Source organism: Odontesthes bonariensis, chromosome 20 (assembly GCF_027942865.1).
Source record: "Odontesthes bonariensis isolate fOdoBon6 chromosome 20, fOdoBon6.hap1, whole genome shotgun sequence".
NCBI lineage: Eukaryota > Metazoa > Chordata > Actinopteri > Atheriniformes > Atherinopsidae > Odontesthes > Odontesthes bonariensis.
The window spans coordinates 16,331,125-16,349,995 of NC_134525.1; the positions used below are offsets into that span (position 1 = coordinate 16,331,125).

The 18,871-nt window shown below is 40.8% G+C and overlaps 3 protein-coding genes and 1 non-coding gene across 5 annotated transcripts; 3 read left to right on the plus strand and 1 right to left on the minus strand.

Annotated features, from left to right (window-relative positions):
- Positions 1 to 1,793, plus strand: LOC142370343 (arylamine N-acetyltransferase 2-like). Its single transcript, XM_075452866.1, has 2 exons — positions 1 to 108; positions 312 to 1,793. Exon 2 carries the CDS (start codon positions 481 to 483, stop codon positions 1,345 to 1,347), a length of 867 nt encoding a protein of 288 aa, XP_075308981.1. The 5' UTR covers positions 1 to 108; positions 312 to 480; the 3' UTR covers positions 1,348 to 1,793.
- On the minus strand, positions 1,639 to 15,019 carry LOC142370340 (E3 ubiquitin-protein ligase MARCHF6-like). Its single transcript, XM_075452863.1, has 25 exons — positions 14,650 to 15,019; positions 13,241 to 13,340; positions 11,870 to 11,943; positions 11,496 to 11,639; positions 10,827 to 10,899; positions 10,566 to 10,734; positions 10,042 to 10,228; positions 9,428 to 9,489; positions 9,261 to 9,293; positions 9,088 to 9,139; positions 8,922 to 8,980; positions 8,762 to 8,842; positions 8,510 to 8,578; positions 7,950 to 8,024; positions 6,325 to 6,459; positions 5,960 to 6,180; positions 5,471 to 5,608; positions 5,100 to 5,322; positions 4,207 to 4,276; positions 3,819 to 4,000; positions 3,419 to 3,553; positions 3,255 to 3,344; positions 2,869 to 3,001; positions 2,501 to 2,636; positions 1,639 to 2,163 (listed from the first exon to the last, which is right to left on the minus strand). The coding sequence occupies exons 1-25, from the start codon at positions 14,666 to 14,668 to the stop codon at positions 2,076 to 2,078; spliced, it is 2,748 nt and encodes a 915-aa protein (XP_075308978.1). The 5' UTR covers positions 14,669 to 15,019; the 3' UTR covers positions 1,639 to 2,075.
- Positions 15,020 to 15,393: 374 nt separating this feature from the next.
- On the plus strand, positions 15,394 to 15,467 carry trnat-agu (transfer RNA threonine (anticodon AGU)). Its single transcript has one exon. It is a non-coding gene; the product is annotated as a tRNA-Thr (tRNA).
- A 1,294-nt stretch (positions 15,468 to 16,761) lies between these two features.
- cmbl (carboxymethylenebutenolidase homolog (Pseudomonas)) lies at positions 16,762 to 18,819 on the plus strand. 2 transcript variants are annotated; one of them, XM_075451988.1, is made up of 6 exons: positions 16,762 to 16,855; positions 17,140 to 17,357; positions 17,482 to 17,589; positions 17,736 to 17,878; positions 17,961 to 18,052; positions 18,152 to 18,819. In XM_075451988.1, the coding sequence occupies exons 2-6, from the start codon at positions 17,143 to 17,145 to the stop codon at positions 18,329 to 18,331; spliced, it is 738 nt and encodes a 245-aa protein (XP_075308103.1). In that variant the 5' UTR covers positions 16,762 to 16,855; positions 17,140 to 17,142; the 3' UTR covers positions 18,332 to 18,819. The 2 variants fall into 2 exon arrangements, with proteins under 2 accessions (XP_075308103.1, XP_075308102.1); XM_075451987.1 differs by having other exon boundaries at positions 17,143 to 17,357.
- The last annotated feature ends 52 nt before the right edge of the window (positions 18,820 to 18,871 follow it).

The window sequence follows — 18,871 nt, forward strand, 5'->3', positions numbered from 1 at the left end:
ACATTTGACGTCACTTGAGCGAAACGAGACAGGAGGTGGTCTGTTAAAAAGGAAATTAAAAAAAAATCAAACAAACAAAAAAGGCAGGTCGACGTCCAATTTTTGACGGTATGAATGTATAGTTTTAATTATTTTAAGTGAAAACATTGAATGTTTATCGCGTTGACATCGTCACCGTCTGTTTCAACTAATTCACATTGCTCCAGAAAAGTGCCCCGTTGGTGTCAAAATGTCTTTAGGGAACAGTGTGTTCCTTGCAGTCATGTGATACGAGTTTTAATGAAAAACATGTGTTTTATGACTGTATCCAGGGAGATGTACTTTGAAGTTTGAACCCTCCTACATGGCACTGTACAGCAGCTTACACTTAGGCTAACTGTCCACTGACCGGGTATTATTGGCCTTGCTTAATTAGGCCTTTTTGGGACAAAAGTTGAAAAGCGAAAGTGACTTGGCGCGCGTCTACAGCGAGCGGCGTAAATGGCTTCCGTGGACATGGACGTGGAGAGGTATTTACTGCGGATTGGATCAGCGGGGTCCACAGCGGAGCCCTGTCTGGAGCTGCTGCGCTCGGTTCACACCCGTCACTTGCTGGCGGTGCCGTTTGAAAACCTCACGCAGCACAGCGGCGGACGTGCCAAGATTGATCTCCCCATTCTGTACGACAAGATTGTAAACCAGCGCCGAGGTGGCTTTTGCTTTGAGAATAACTCTCTTTTCTCCTGGTTGCTGACCAAACTAGGCTTCCAGGTCACCGTGCTCTCGGGTCAGGTGAAGAATTCGATAACAGGTCGCTATGGGCCTCCATTTGACCATTTGATCGTGATGGTGAATCTCGATGGACAGCGGTGGCTGTGCGACACCGGGTTCGGCGTTTCGGGTTTCAGCGCCCCCCTCTCGCTGGACACCAGCGGCCTCCAGGAGCAGGGCCACAGAGTTTATCGCATTAGAAAGGACATGGGGATGCACTTTCTGGAGTGGCAAAAGGAGGAAAACAGAGGGGAAGACGGTGACTGGACGGAGATCTATAAGTTCACCCTTGAACCTCGGTGTCTGGGGGACTTCGCTGAGATGTGCCAGTACCACCAGAGTTCTCCTTCTTCCATTTTCTTCTGCAAGTCCCTCTGCACCGTTTTAAAACCGGACGGAAGGCTCACTTACATGGGCCGCAGGCTGACAACCACCACGTTTCCGTCGGAAGCAACAGGAGGCTTGTTGGAAATCACAATTAAAGATCTAACAGATGAAGAAATCCCTGCTGTTCTCGCGGAGAAATTTGGAATTGTACTTTCATCTCCACTTGTACCAAAGGATGACACAATCACTCCACCCCCCGTTCTATACTGATCTTACTTCCATGTAGTTATAACAGTAGGCCCTATGCCTCTTATGACTCCAAAGCTTTTGTTCTAAAAAGACAACAACGATCACTTCAGTCTTTGAATGACGTCATCCAAATTAGTCTTCCATCCATTGATTATCATGGAAATTCAAGTCTGACTAAATAATGATATATTTACATGATTGTAATATAGTTCTACAATTAGATTGTCTGATTCTGAGCTGGACACCTACCGTCTGACTCAAATTTACCAGTTGAACCAGCCATGCTGCGTTGAGAACACGTACAACAAAAGATAAACTGTAATTTTGATTTAATAAATTATACATACACTTAAGATGTACAATGGTCATTGCGTTATTCCACAACTGTCCTTTTTCATGAGACAAAGTCTGTGTTCAAAGTATTTACACATGTACAATTATCAGGCAGCACTTTACAAAGCAAGGCATGAATGACAATACAGATGTTGGGCTTCAAATCAGACCTGCCTACACCGTTTGTTTGAGATATTACTCTGCAGTCCCATCATCAGGACTATAATACATTTTCCAACCCCATCTTCGATGGGTCTGAAACGAAATCGAACATCATCCATCAAATCCAACAAGATCCACAGAAGATTCAAAAGGATCTGAGGACTGAGCTGAAAAATCAAAGGACTGGGTAACCCACGTGGAGGGTATAGACAGGGTAACTGGAGCAAAAATGTGGCAAGGTGACGCACAAAGGTTTATTCTGCAACTGGGTTGGAAGGTGGGACTGAAGTCGCTCTGCCAGATTTCCGCTCATAGTTGACGAGCCTCTGGCCAACCAAGTACCTGCAGGAACAGAAATCAATACAAATCAATACTTCGTTTCCGTTTTCAGACTTTTCTGATGTAAAAATCACAGTTTTACACTGAAAATATAACTATATCCACTGAAACACAAGTTTAAAGTTAAGAAGACACTAGCTTGATGTTTTAATACAAAAACTGATCCACTGGCATAGAAAGGGGATTGAACCAAGTCTTTAATTTTAACAATTTAAATCAAAATTAGGCTTGATAAACCCCACTGTCACTGTTACATACAGGAAAAGAGGTCCAGCCCTCACTAGCAAACTAAAAACAAATGTAGCTTTCTACCGATGGGCCTACGCTAAGCGGTGCATACTTGTCGTTCTTGATGTGTTCATAGAGGCGTTTAAACTGTCTGATCTGAAAAGAAAGGATGCCGATGAGCGACACCACCATCAACAGGAACGGGTAGATCCTTCTCTGCATTAGAATCTCCATCTCTGGGGTCACTCCTGCAAAACAAATTTAGAACTTTATCCTTTAACATTTCACCTTAAGAATAATTCACTGCAGCAATGTTGTGAATCCTGTTAATAAGTTGACTGAAAATAATTACTGACAGGATGAATCGGATGGAAAGCGAGCGCTTTCAGTAAATGGTTTAGGGGAATGTGGAGGACTTTATTCTCTTTCTTTAGCCACTGTAATGAGCCTTTTAAACTTTAAGTTCATTCAGATACTGACCAACAGCAGGGACCACTCCAGCAGCGATCACATACGGTACACACAGGGACAACAGCAGGACTGAGATGACAGGAGCTGCCAGTCTTCGGATTATGAACTGGAGATCAATGTTTCGGATGCCATTAGCATAAACCTAGGAGAAGTATAATGTCACTGATCTCTTTTTTAGGAAACCTCTGCCTCTTTTGAAGTTGTAAGCATAAAAAAAAATATATATACTATTCATCTTGAATTATTGTTCTGAAATCCATTTGTAGTAATATATATGAGGAATTCTTATCAAGCCTTGCCCAGAGTATGGTAGTGTTAAAATGTCAGAAGTGAATTCCCAATAGAAACTTGGTTAAAAGGGAAATGACTGTGTCAAACACTGATCAAAAATGTACCTGCTCAATGACAGTCTTCAGCCACCACTGAGGGCCCATGAGAGTGATGGCAGCAATGATTTTTGCATGGAGCACTCCAAGAGCCCAGTCCTGCCAGTAAACAGAAATGTAAGAACTCCTCAATGCTTTACAGTACCTTCACGAAATCCTGCCGGTTATCATACCTGCCAGGGATAAAAGAGGGGTGTTTGGTCCAGAGGTACCCTGAGTGGGGCCACAATGACCAGTTCAAACAGGAGCCCCAGCAGCAGAGGAATGACCCCAGCAACCAGTAGAGCCACAACGAGGGTCTTCAGGATCTACCCAAACAAGTGAGGACATACAATTAATGAAAGCATGGATGGCATCTCCCTCGTGAGGTCAAAGTCTGCAATCGCTGGAAAGGTGGATAATGGCTCCAAATCTGGATTATTAATTCAAGGGAAATGCTGGTTCATTTTGGATATCAGCTAATGAGATTGTTATAAGCAACTAAACTCTGTGTTCAGGTCCAGCTTCAAAACAGTCAAATTGCTGGAAAAGGAAACTATTTAACACTTAACACCGATGCTCACTGATACTGACCATGAGGGACCACTCCTGGACTTTGCGCACGATAACGGTGCGTCCCTGTGGCATCCAGGCGAGCAGAACAGTGATTCCACGGATAGAAAGCCAGCAGACATACAGGCCACATGCTGCTGTGTAGAGCTCATGGATTTTGGAACTTCCTGTCCAGAAGGACATCAGCCAGCGGCCGGTGAACACTGAAAGACAGGCGGCAAAACAAACGTCCTCATCGCTGCCAACTTTATAACGGTTGTGGAGGAGGAAAATTACTATCCTTACTTAAAATAGATCAGAGAAAACACCCTGCTTCGTACAAACAGACATACCTTTTAATTAGGGTTTGGGGGTGGGTATAGAGAGTAGAAAATAATCATTTAGTTTAACTGCATGCATCACACCTCACCTGGTAAAGTTAAGCACACCAGACTGGCCACGAGCAGAGTGATGCACATGAATGCTATCAGCAACACAATCTGGGGAAAAGAGAACATGTTTTTGAGTTTGTCTTAGATGCGGTGATGTTTTAGAACAAAAAAAGGTCTCATATACGACACACCACATAACCAAACTCCATCTCCTGCTGCACTGTAAACATGTGAAGATATTTCATAGACAGTAATAATTACAATTGTTGTAACAGATGCATAGAATGGGGTCTAAAACCTGAAAAGATAAAACAGTAATGCACTTCTGCAAAAGTCCCCGTTTCTGCAACTCTTTGCCGTGCTGCCTGCAACCAATCCCCCTGTAAAGCTCATGATATCAATATATGGCTTTTTCACCGTCTTGTTTAAATTAGTTATTAAAGATGCATTTTGCAACAGTGCAGTTTGTGAGCTGCAGTCACCAGATTAATAGCAGTTTTAGAAAAAAAAGCAAGCAGTTTTTCCCTTAGCAATGCAGCTGGGGTGTGAATCAACTTTGGTGTTACAGACATGCGGTCACACATTTATTTATTAATGGTTATGTATTTTCTTGATACATAACCAATGGAAACAGAGTGGTTGTAAACAGCTCTGTACAGTCTTTAAGGACAGTCTTTTACAGTCAATATATTATATATATTCATTTATGTGTGTGGAAAGAGACTCAGATAAGACAGTGGAAGTCAAGTGCACACATGCTTTCAACTGGCTCTCTTTGGGTCCTTAAATGCACAAGTTTGTGGAGGCCCATGGAAAGATTTTTTCCCAAATGTGCTAAGAGAGTTGGAAACTTGGTTTCCCCAAAACATCTTGTGTATTCTGGATTCAACAATCTGCCCTGATAACGTTTAACCCCATGAGACTGTCTCACCCTAAAAGGGAAGCGGAGGGGTCGGTGGTAGGGCTGGAAACCCACAGGTCCCCCTTGCTGCAGGATGGCCTGATGGGCTGCATGCAGCCCCTCCCCAACAGCAGGGGCGGGGTTGTTATTGTTGTTATGATGACCATGCGGAGGGTTGTTGTTATTGTTGTTGTTCACAGGCTGGTTGGCGTCATTGTCCTCCTGCTCGCCAAGGAGGTAAGAGTGGAGGTCTCTGCAGACAAAGAGAAGTGGTGAGACATTCACAGGTAGCCACGGAAACAAAAGTGTAAAAGAATTACTGGGTGAGTAAGAAGCTTTGTATGATGGGCACATAAATGTAAAAAAATGTAAGTGTTAAATTTTGCTCAGGCTTGACTTACAGTAAATAACCAGCGCTGACTGTCCAGGCTCTCACCAGGCCTTTCAGCCACTGCCGAGTGTGTCCCTGCTCCAATAGAGCAGGAAGCACAACCTGAAGTAATAACAGCTCCAAAGACAGCTCACTGACGGGGGCGTCACTGAGGGCAAAGAAGGGAAGAGGGTAACCAAAAAAAAAAAAAAAAAAAACATGACAACGGTCTGCACCATCCAAAAAGCATTCGTTTTTCTCAAGTGTCTGCTGTCTTTTATGTTGAGTTTTTAACAGCTACGCTTAAACGGATAAGTCACAGCAGTCCTCGTCTCTAGTAAAACGCCCTTGTTGACGATACTGTACAGCACCCTGTTTTTGTTCAAGCTATCCTTAAACAATTTTATGGCTATCTACCTGAAAAGGAAGTGTTTTTTTCAACCATTCCAGAGACACAGCAGAGGTTTCACACAGTTTAGTTGAGAGGTGACCCATCGTGTTTTCCATGTTTGCTGGTTACCTGTAGAGCATTACGTTGTATGGGAGGAAAGTGGGCAGCAGCACTTTTATCAGCCTGATCGGCAGCCACAGCATGAGCAGCACGATAGAGCCAAAGACCACCACAGACAGGATGAACCGTCGCAGGTGTCTGTAGATGGGCAAATGAATCATCTCCTGCACTGGGTTAAAATCTGGATCGTTGAGGTTTCTAAGAAACCAAAGCACTCCAGGTCTCAGCACCTGATGGAGACACAGCATGTAAGTTAATAAAGCGGCTGATTTATTAAGTTATGTTCAATCATAAGCTAAATTAACCTGAGGCACACCAAATCGGACAATGCTTCCCTAAAATACGAGGGGAGTCTGTGTTTCTTCACGTCTTACCTCTCTCAGAAGGAGAATAAAAGACGCAAAGTAGAAGACATACACCATCCCCACAAGCCAGTGCAGGAACATGGTAGTGCCAGGTGCTGATTTGAAGCTCAGTTCTCTGTCTTTCAGTGAGGCATCAAACATTTCCTGCAGGCGATAAGACAGTATTACTTTAAAACTGACAATAAATTCAATCAACTTCAGCTTTGGGTCAAAGATGTTTTCTCTTTCCGTTGCCAGTTGTCCATTTTCTTTAGAATAAATTAGCACGTTAGTATAAGTATAGCATGTTAGTATTTCTGTTAATGGCCTCTTTGGAAATAAAGCATGTATCTGTGATACGTTAACATGCGTTTCTTTAAGTTAATATGTTGATGAATTAACTTTGCAAATGTTGTCTGGATTTGTGTAATAAGTCACAGTGACTGTGGCACACTGTATTGAATCGTTTTAAATTCATCCTTTACAGCGAACAGATTAGATTCCCGAGTTCAAAAGGCTGCTGACGGACACGCTGCGCTCCCATCAGCATATTTGTCCCAGCGCAGTTCATGCTTTTGTGCTTTTTCATGCCTTACGTTTTCCACACAGTCAGCAGATCGTTTTTTCCCGCAAATGTTGGGCCACAATAAGAGCAAAACCTACGATACCTGATGCTTATTTCTCTGCAGTACGTCAGCTATATAAACTTTCTAAGCCATCCCTAACGAAGGAGCATTTGTAGGTTTTTACTTTAGAAAAAAAATATACGGGTTAGAAAATTTATTAAAAGCACCACCACAACATGCAGCCTATTACACACAAGTCTAATTGAAAGCCGGTCAAGATTCTGTTCACAGCTGAATAGTCACAAATAAGAGAATTTTGGCTTCCTCTTAGGAAATTTGACGTGTTCCTGTCAAATGCTTTGACTGATTTGGAGAATTACAGAAATTCCAAGTTGTCACTGGAGGAAAAGACTGACTCTACTCCTGCTACTGTGCTGCTAAGCGTTAACCCACCCAAATCACCTAAAAACAGGAGGGAATTAGAGACAAAGAGTCACACACCACAGTACCATGGTACTCTCTCTCTCTTTCCAGTCCTGCAAACCAGTCTGTTCTCTGTCTTTCTTTGTGGTAATGAATGTATAAACTGTGTGAGCTACTGCATCCGCGTTTTGTTTTTGTGCTGGATAACCATGCTAAATGCCACTTCAATTACTTTGACAGCCTCTCCAGACAATAAACAACCATGCTCATTCTGACAGAGTGGATAAAAACAACTATTTCAAGTATGCTCTGAAATTTCAAGTATATCCAGTCACTGCAGCAGCAAGAAGCATTTAAAATAGGTTGAAAAACATATATATATATATATATATATATATATATATATATATATATATATATATATATTACCTGAATAAAGTATTTGGCACCATAATACATTTCTCTATCAAGAGACACATCAAGGACAATAAACAAAAGATAAGAAATCGAATAACCTTCATGTTTACATCATCTGAATCCAATTTAAGCTCCTCAAGCAAACTACTTAACAAGTTTAAGAGGAAACACAAACTAGTGTTGGAAGCTGAGGCTTAAAACGATAGGACACGAAATCATAAGATAAGAATAAGAGCAAGAATGTCTTACTAAAGAGCAGATGTCGAGCCACCAGCCGCAGATCAGTGGAAAAACGCCAATTTCCACAACAACCAGCAAAGACACCTGGAATAGAAGCAGAGGTTTGGTTTACAGAACACTCTGAAAGTTAAAAATTTAAAATCTCAGCAACTTCAATCTGGTCAAAGGGAGGTGGTCTTGTGACATGAACTTCAGGAAATTGAGGAATTTTTGAATGTCTTAGGCAGATACACGTTGCTGCAAAATGATATCTGACCAGTGCAAGTATGACATTTCAAATCTAAAACAGTCCGATTATCCAATTTAAGTATGAAAGGTCTGCCCGTGAGTGTGTTCTATTAATACAGGGAATTATTAAAGGAACAATGTCATCTGAAATCTGTAAACTTTGTGTCGGTAATCTAAAAAAAAAAAATCCTATCTTTTTAGAATTGTCAATAAACTCGTAGACAAATATCTAATTCAGCAATTACGTTTAGGAATAAAAGTGGAAATAAAATAAAATATTTCCACCGAGGTCACCGTCTACAAGAGCAACAAGAAAACAGAAATGCATTTAGAGAGGTTACCTTGACAACAATGTAGCAGACTCCTAGGAGGCGCCGGGAACGTTGGAACCTGACCAGAGCAGCCAGTCCCTTTAGATAGCCATTAAGGATGAATGCTGCACGCACAGGTTGTAATCTGCAATCTCCAAGATGCATCTATTTATATTCCAACAGGAACATGATCTGCATGTTTCAAACTCTCAGATTCTGCTTAGATTAAATTTAGCATTAGAGGAATTCATGGGCTATTTATCTAGTTAGGCAGAAGGATACATGACACAGGATGAGCGTCATGGCCAGCAGTATATAGCCCACGATCGTTGTGATTAGGCCCTCAAAGTGTGATGCTTGAACCTACGGTAAAGCACAAAATTGTATTCAGTGAACCAAAAGTATAATTCAAGGAAAGCATAACTGGATTTTGATGTCTTACGTATTCCTCAAAGCCAAGGCCAACAACGGAAAAGTGCCCAATGTGATAGGGACAAAATGCTGAAAGACACACAGAGAAGAAAACAAGGATGACAGTTCTGGATCTGTGTCTTTGGCGTGGCAAAAAGAACAAGAGTCACATGGAGTGTACTGTTCAATCTACTTACCAAAGACCAGGATGAAGAGTGTGTTTAGAGACACGACCCAAAACACGTGCTCCTACAGTACAAAGACAACAGTCTTTACTCAAGTCATCAAGTGTTAAGACTCGTTTTTCTTACGGCTCCTAAGCCATAAGAAGTGACATTGGAGAGAGAAAATTACAGATATTAGGACTTACCAAAAATACAAGTGAACCATCCAGGCCAAGCATCTAATGGGAAATTTAAATATTTCTTAATTCAATGTGCACATTATTTGTAACAGACATTGAATCCCCTTTAGAGAGCTATAGATGGTGTACAATGTGTTGGTGGTGTTTACACGAGTAATGTCGTGCACAGTTACCCTTTCCCAGGTGAGCTCCTCTGCTGCTCTGTCCCACTCCAACGCATTCCAATTCATGTCATCTACAGTCAGAGATAAATGTGAAATGCAGTTAAGATTACTACTCTGGTCTCATCAACTACTTGAAAAACTGAAGAATAAATAGCTTGCATTTAAACTGCATTTCTATGCTCGTCAGATTGCCCGTAGAACAAAACAGAGCCCAAAACATAGACCAGGCATTTCATGCGTTTGTAAAAATACTTATGAGATTTATTTCATTTTTCTTTTGGCTAATCTTTCAGCTTTTGAGGCAGACAGTTGGTATTATTAACGCCGGTCTGGTCTGAAATGCACCGATTCATTGATGTGTAGTGAAATGTCACGTCATAATAATACAATAATACAATAACAATTTGCTACCAGACCTTCTTTATTCACCTGCTGCAAAATCTCACCAATAATCGTATTCGCAACAAAACAAGATAAATGTGAGCTGAGTCATACTAGCAACATTTTGACACATTGTTATACCATTGTGGAAAATGTCTGCTGTAATACCAGTTGTACAGACAGTACGTCAATACTGAGCAAAATGTACCTAAATGTTAAAATGTTATAAATCGTATTCCAACCTTGAGCTCCATTGTTGGGGTCTGCATCTTCAGCGGCTGCTCCCTCCTCTTCTAACTCTGGGTCATCGGCCTGGTCTGGGGGAACATCTGGAGGCTCAGGTTCTGCCTCATTCTCGGCCGGAGGATCAGCAGGGGCCGGCTGGGCTGCAGGGGGCTCATCAGCTGCTCCCTGACCCGCAGCTTGTGCCTGAGAAGGAACACGAGGCACACATTTAATAGCAGTACAATGCGTAGCACAATTATGGGTTATTTAAGTATACAGTATGGCATGTAAATGCACAAAATAATACAAATCAAATGTGCACACCTTAAATATTCTAATGATCCTGTGACAAAGAACCAGATCCCTACTGTGTGTTTTTTTAAAACATTTGCTGGAGCAGATAAGTGCAATGCAATATCTGCAGATCTTCAACATTTACACCAATTTCTGATAAAACATTAAAACGTTGGCACTTCCAACGCAGTTTGCATTTGTAAACTGAGGTCATCCATTCATTTCTGTGATGAGCCAAAACGAGTACCACATTAGCTTGTCCGGCCGGGTTGGGGGGTGGCGGCTGGTGCTGCTCTAACCACTGAGGGGCGCCGCCATGGACTATCTGTTCTCTGAGCCACACGAGACTGATGAATGCACACAGGGTGCAGGTAACAACGAAGCAACCCTGTAGACAGTCTGCAAGGAGGTTCTCTCTGCAGAAACACAACAGAAACCCATTGAAACCTAAATAACTAAACGAGTTAGTCGTGTGGCTTTCATGCCGGTGAATACTGTTCTCACTTACGTAGAGAGCATGTCCAGCGGCAGCGTCAAAAGAGAGCTCACAGAGCCAGTAAAAAGACACTTGTAGATGCGACCTGTGATAGACATATCAATAAATTGGTGTCATCAAAAACGTATTTAATAAATTGTGTAATTACAGGTTTTACAAAACACCCCAACGTGACAATTTACATAATATGTAAGCATTGAACAGTTCTAGCCTACGTTTTACATTAGGAGGGATTTACATGTCGTGGAGCACACAAAGCATTGCTTGTTATGCAACAGTACTAGAGCAGTAATTCTCTTGATCATGTTAAACTATGCACATGTGCTCATGTGTAAAGCTTCTGCCATTTTCACTTAATCACTGTACGATGTCCTATAGAAGGAGGAAAAGTTAATTAAAGCTGCTTTACTTTTACTTTTATTTTATTTCTAATCATACTGGGTGGATGGGGGGAAAACATAAGCATCAACATACTGTATAAGAAAATATATCAAACAAGTTGATCTGCTAAATCAAAAATAACATTCTATTTTGTTTTGATTCACCAGTTCAACGGACAAATAACATTTCTAGACAAAAATTGACATCTTATGAGAGAGATGTAATCTAGTATCTGGGAGTTCATCCTGGTGACCATGACTATACGTTATCAGTGCATTCATGTTTGTGCACACTACTCACATGCAGTGAGGGGAACCACTCCAAGCCATGCGAAGGCAACCAGTGTGTAATGAAACCAGTAGCGGATGGCTGTGCCCACACTGGTCAGCAGGCCAGCACAGATGTCCTGAATGGGCAGACGTGAGGGCATATCTGGGGAGTAGACTGAAGTGGAAAGACGAAGAGAGTGAAGTGATCCAAATCTTCGCAGAGTGGTTTTATTTTATTTTATGCTTACGACACTGGAATGTATATTAATTAATCAAAGCTGTGTGTCAACAAGAGAAGATCCAACCAATAAATGTAAGGGCACATGCAGACAGAACAAAGACTAAATGAATCATCTTGTCCCATTTCCACTGTATAACTGGGAAACATAAGGCTGAAAAACTTACTTGGTGTGAAAGCAAATCTGTGTTTGCATAGTTCACAGTACTCCTTCCGGCTGTGCTTCAACCATTGGACCAAACTGCAAAGTGACATTTAAACGGTGAAATCTACTAATTGACTTTCATTAAAATTTAAAAAAAGAAAGCTGAATATTTTTATATTTTCAAATAAAATACTCATAGTGTTGACACGCTGCTCATCACACTCGCCTAGCAAGTGTACATTTAAAGAAAGACAAAAACATGACGATATCCAAAATATATCAGCTTTCTGGGTGTGTGATTAGAGCTCATGTGTATCTGCAATATGCAACTTTACCTTAACAACGTGCCCATGCTCACATGCTTAACAAGCGAGTGAGAAGTGAAGCCGTTCCACCGGCTGATTCCAACAACATGGCGGCATTAATCAGGCTTGATATCAGATTTACACGGACCCTGCTTTTAAGCCTTTTAAAGGCTTTTGTTTTTCTTAAATTCTTTTCCCATTGCAGGAATTTTAGGCCAGCTGCATGGTGCGCGCATCCTGCAAAAGTAAACTATCCACACAGAAGTGTGTAGATTTCAATTACCACAGAACAATCCGGGCCTGGCCTGCGAGTCTGCCTGGGGGATTTACATCCACCCGACACTCTTGGAACCAGTGATACTCGCACTACACACCAGACAGATGAGAACACAGAACCACCTCCAAATTACTTGCCAGCACCGGTTTTGTTTTCACGAGGCAAATCTAACACCCAAGGCCAGTAATCTGGAAGACTGTGCGCTAAGTGATAACCTCTGATACTTATGTTACTTTAGCTATCCAGCCACCGCTATAGAAATGATCACAATCCACGGCCCATGTTTCAAGTTATCCGGTTTCATAACGAACACCTCAAGTACACAAACCTACTCTCTTACAGAGTCGGAATTTCAGTTTCACTTTGGAGTTTCTCAGGGAGTGAGAGTATTTGCACTCAACTGTAATAATCTGGCTAACTTTGATTGATTTTATCATCAAAACACTGTTGTGAAATCAAATCCAGATTTCCTTAAACTCAGATTGAAAACAAATTGAATCAAAAAGTTTATTTTTTATTTTTCTTCATAAAAAAGACCAATTATCCTCTCAGAATGTTAAGTTCATATTTATGTAACCGTGATGAATAAACCTAATCGGTTGGAAACATTTGACATAGCTCGACGTTAAGTGTATTGAATACTATTGTTTTGGGTTGCGATGCGACAAGTTGCCAAGTTGTCTTGAGGTCCACGTAAAATATTCAGAATAAAAGCTGAACATTTTGCAGAGGGTGACTAAGGAAAACCATACTTTGCAAGGTCACAATAATGCCAGCCCCCACAGAAGAAGAACCAGCTCGACACACTTACCATTCCTGGTGGATGAACTTGATGCTGCCAGTGCAGACACAGGGGTGATACAGGGGTTTGTCCGGGGTCCCCTCGGAGCGGCACACCCGACAAATATCCGCTGATCGCACAAAGAAACACGCAGCATGTGACTGGTTGTAACACACGATCAAAACAGAGCAAAACAGACGTGCAGATAGACTCAGTATGTGGTCTTATTGGAGGGACACATTTAGAGTCGAGGAGCGATATAACGCAATTTCTCAGATAGGCAGCACACAGATATTTGAATGAGTAGCAAGATAATAAAAAAAAGAGTTTAACTAAAAGGCATTGGTGTCAAAATTAACTATAAGGTAATTGTAGAACCACAACTATTTGAGATGATTATAGTCATGTCTGCGTATTAGCCCTCAATCACCTGTGTTGAGTGAAAAGAACAGAAATGTCATAATTCTGCCTTGTTTTCCTCCATTTGCTAGAGATGAATGACTTAAGATTTTACACCCTTTTAACCTATAGCTGTTATTCATTAAGCGTTCTTAGAGCTGGATTTACAACATAGAAATCAACAGAGCAAGACAACAAAATCTTAATAATTGTCCAATAAAATTTCACAATAATTGCGGGCCTAGTAGTAGATGAACTGAATCACTTTTGTAATACCAGATTATTTGTGGGACACCCAAATGATCTGTGGTGCCCGAAATGTAACAGAGGGGGGAGCACTCCCACACAAGTCCAATGAAAATGTTTGCGGTTGTCAGCTAACAGTTAATTTTTGCTGACATGTTGGACAAATCGAACAATTACTGAAATTAAACCATGAGTGGCTTGGCTAGTTCAACGCAGGCACCTTAAATCAGACCCGATCCCACGTTGCATTTTGTCAAATGTTGGAAACAAAATCAGGCCAATTTATTCTTTATAGATGTGTTGAACAATAAAGGATTTGTACATGTTGCAGTGCTTGTTTCTCTGAACAGTATTCAGCCGCAACAGCTGTGAAATGAACAGCATAAAGGAGCACAAAGTACCTTTTCCCTAAGAAATTTAAGCAGAAATAGTACAAATATCTTAAGCTGAACTGTGTGTGTGTTTTTTTAATGAGTAAATGCACTCATTTACTTTACTCCACTAAGTTAATTGACATAAAACAGGAGAGTGATGACATCACCAGCAATTTCTGGTTCTTTCTACGTGTTCGACTTCATAACAGTTATAATACAGTCGGTCAATGTATTGTGCTCGTTTGCGTTAAAACAACGTTTAACCATCGTCTTCTGAATTAACCTCACACTACCCTGACAGACTATGCTAATCAGCTAAGTTAACCATCAGCAGGCCAACTCAACGGCAAGCTTGGTTCACGTTGTCTTTCCGAAGCTAATTTTTGTTAACGAGAAGTGGAAAAGTAATGCGTGGCTTACCCTCTTCGGCAGTGTCCATGTTACTGGTTAAGCACCAGACACTCTTTCTTCTCGGAGGACCTTGTACAATGAACCCATCCACGAAACAGGCGATATCGTTTGGCTAGCTAGATTAAGCTAGTGAGATGACTGTATCCTTATGGGTCGGGTGCATTGGCAGTCATAAAATGGTTTCTCCACAGATTAACAGCTAAACGTTTGCTTTGCTGTGTCCTTCCACGTGCAGATTGAGTTCCCTGATATACCAGTATGTCTAATTTACGATATAATTTCAATGTAAAACAGTGCACCAGTAAGACCGCGACATTCTATGTGTTGCTAAAACGACAGTTTGAACCTGGATGACAAATGGCTAGCTGCTAAACTGACTTTGCGCATGCGCAAGAAAACAACTAGATCCTGTCACAGCAGCTTTACTTCACCACAGCGTTTGATTTTTTACGACAGGGGAAACTTCTTCAACAACAATCATGTGATTTTGAGGATCAAGTTAATATTTTGTGATCAGATGAATGAAGGTGTTTGAACACAATTTAATTTCATGTGTTGACACAGGAGTAAGTTTTTCAAAGACGATTTAAGAAAATAAGCATCATATTTCAGTCACACGTGTCACAAACATATACAGGATGATACTTCAACATGGTTATATAGGTAACGCTTAATGAGTTAACCATGAAATATAAAAAATTACATAAAATCACCATATTAATAATTTGAGTGGTATCATCATGCTGGATCGGCGGCGCCGTGGCTTAGTTGGTTAAAGCGCCTGTCTAGTAAACAGGAGATCCTGGGTTCGAATCCCAGCGGTGCCTTTTGAATAGACTAAAAGCAACTTCATAGAGATAGATTCCTAAAATTCAATTTGGTATGTGGATTAACGTTCAATGTCCAATATTAAATTAGCTATAATGAATATGAATGAAATTTGTAGAAATCATAAATGTCATTGCAACATACAAGTTAATATGTGTGCAAAGCAACAACATGGTTATTTCTTGGAGACTGACCAAAATCTCTGATAGATATGTGGATTCAGTCTTCTGTTTGTTTCTTTCTTTTAGTTCCATGTACCTCCAGTGACAAAATGACAATTACAGTACAAAGAGAGAAGAAGTTTAAAAGAAGTTGATTTGCCTGGTAGATGTATTTTGTGGGAAAAAGATGTATGAACCATTATTTATATACTCCATATATTACATAACTTCTTGGTATGAATGGTGAACGATGGTGAAGTTTTCATTTGAATGTGTTCAAAAAGTAGTAGCGGAACGATCCCTGCGTACCTCGACAAATATTTAATTTTAGGTTAAATTCAAAGAATTTCTACGATTATCTAATTGAATGCCTTTATTGTCATTGGATGAAATAATTATAATCCAATCAGAAAGTGTGGAACACCAACTGTGCCATAGATCGCTTTGTATGAATCCTTTGAATTTAGAGGCTAAATATGGCATTGTTGGTGTTTTCTGTAAGAAGCTGGTTACTCATGACTTTTCCCTTTAAGTGAATCAATTTGAAAATATGACTATGTTACAGAAAAATGGAAGTTTAAGCAATGCAGTGTCTAGAGTAGGCACAGACCCTGAATTCTAACCTTAGGACAGTATTTCTATGCTCAAACTGTAGGCCCAGCTTCTAAAATCATATCTCAATCCATTCCTAATCCCCCATAACCAAATGTTGATGATGATTATATTTGTCCACTTCAATTAGTATCAATCCACTTAATAAAATTCCCTACACATGACTTCATAGAATGAACACATCTATGAACCTATTTGGTAGAAATATAATTAGTTTCCTTTATTAGTTATCTGATTTCGGCACAATATGGCTTGTTAGTGCGCAGATCTTGCAATCAGTGGTGCGATTCAGTAACTCCAGGCTAGGTCCATTCTCTCTCTCTCTTTTATTTTCTCTATCTCCTCTCTTCTCCCCTCGATTTTGGCCGTTTTTTAGCCAAACAAAACAAAATCTTACCAGACTACAATGGTCTTAAACTGGGGTTAATGGGAGAGCGTTCATCACAAGATGGCGCTAGAGTCCCGGCATAACAGGAGCAGGATAAAGGCAAAATCCGCCATTTCCAGTACTTTTACTTTGAAGGTTTTGAGCTTTGTCACGTGACCGAGTTGTCTGGCTGTATTCGAGCCCTGCAAAAGTTGACTTACAGTGGCTGAAAAAACAGGAACACGCGGTGAGTGTCTGATCAATGCAATTTTTGCAAGACTTTGAAGAAATTTTTTTAGGCATCAAGGGGTTTGACCATAAAAACTTAATTTTTCGAAAAACGCTTCGTCACTGTATTGCGCAAGACGTGAACTTCTCACCCCCTTTACAATTTGAGTAGCTAGATTTGTCTTTTTTCCCCTTCAATTATTTATTTAAAAGCACACAGAAACAAATGTATCTACTTTATACTTTTATATTTATAATTTGGCGTCCTTTTAATAAATTCGTCTGTTTGTTTGTGTGTGTCAGTAGATGGCAAATGAAGGCAAGCCATGCCCTTGTGATATTGGTGATCGGATTGAGTATGGAGGGCTTGGCCAGGAGGTCCAAATAGAGCACATCAAAGCATATGTAGTGAGACCCTCCACAGCATCTGACAAAGCCATTATAGTCATTCAGGACATTTTTGGGTGGCAGCTTCCCAATACTAGATACATGGCTGATATGCTGGCCTCTAATGGATACATGTGAGTAAAATCCAGTACATTAACTGGAATTGTTATTAAATAGATTGGGTTTATAAATCTTATATTTGGTTTGGTCTCATGGCTTTCGGTTAATTTTCTCGTGCTATTATTTTGCTCTGAGCAGCGCTGTTTGTCCAGACTTCTTCGTCGGTAAGGAACCGTGGAATCCAGCACATGACTGGTCCAAATTTCAGGAATGGCTTGAAGACAAAAAACCGACAAATATAAACAAGTAAGTGCACTATCACTTCAGGAGATTTGGCAGCTGAAGGCTGGAATGGGCTAGTGTCATCCATGCAAGCTTCCTTTTGCCTGAAATGTCTGTAGAGATGTGTGGATTTCTGAACGGCTTGCTCGTCTCAAACATTTCCTTCTCAGGGAGGTGGACACAGTGCTGAGGTTCCTGAAGGAGCAGTGTGGGGCCGAACGCATTGGAGTTGTGGGCTTCTGCTGGGGAGGGGTTGCCACACATTACCTGGCCTTACAGTATCCAGAGATTAAAGCTGGAGTGTCAGTTTATGGTATGCCATTCCCGCAGCAGAACATGCACTGTCAATTCTTCGAATTTGCCTTTTTATAGGTTTTCTATGTGTTCTTGTGCAGGAATAGTCCGTGAAAAGGAGGACAGATTCACTCTGAAGAGCCCGACACTGTTCATCTTTGCAGAGAACGATTATGTTATCCCTCTTGACCAGGTTAGTGTCGAGTTTTTGTTGATTTTTACCGATACGGCAGGTTGGCAGATGGTACTTCGGCACCACATTATCTGAAAATAATGCCTTTTCGCTCTTTAGGTTAGTGCCCTGGAGGCAAAGCTGAAGGAGAAATGCACCATGGATTACAAGGTGAAAATATTTCCTGGTCAGACTCATGGCTTTGTCCACCGCAAGAGAGAGGACATCAATCCCGGGGACAAACTCTACATCCAGGAGGCCAGAACAGACATGCTGAACTGGCTCAATAAGTACATGTAAATAAGAGGTTTAAGAAGCAGTACTCAAAGTCCAAGTCTGATACAAGTTATAGCGGAGGACAAAAAAAATAGTGCCTTAAATCATAAGTCAAAAATTGTGGAGGTCCTGTTAGATAGGGAGTGGTGCTTATAATAGTCATTGCTATGGATGACATTACATTGATTTTCCAAATGTTACATTTTCAAAAGTCTGTATAACTCTTCTTTTTATGATAAAATGTGCCTTTAATGTCTATGAAATGGAAATGAAAATTGTTTTTATTTTTGCCAAGTGCAGACTGTGAATACAGTCCAATATTGTTTAGTTAATCCAAGGCCATTAACGCTAAATAACAGAGGGCCGTAGCATTCACACTGGCTACGTGAGATTCTCGTCTCAAATGTGAGACGAGTTCTGGGGCGGTGTTTTTTTTCTTTCCTTTTCACATCTGTAAGGTAAGCAATCAAGGAAAGCTGTTCAATAAAATGGACATGTATTACTGCGCCGCAGCAGAGTTTGGAGGTGTGGATACACGCATGGAGTTCTTGGTGCAGAGATGTG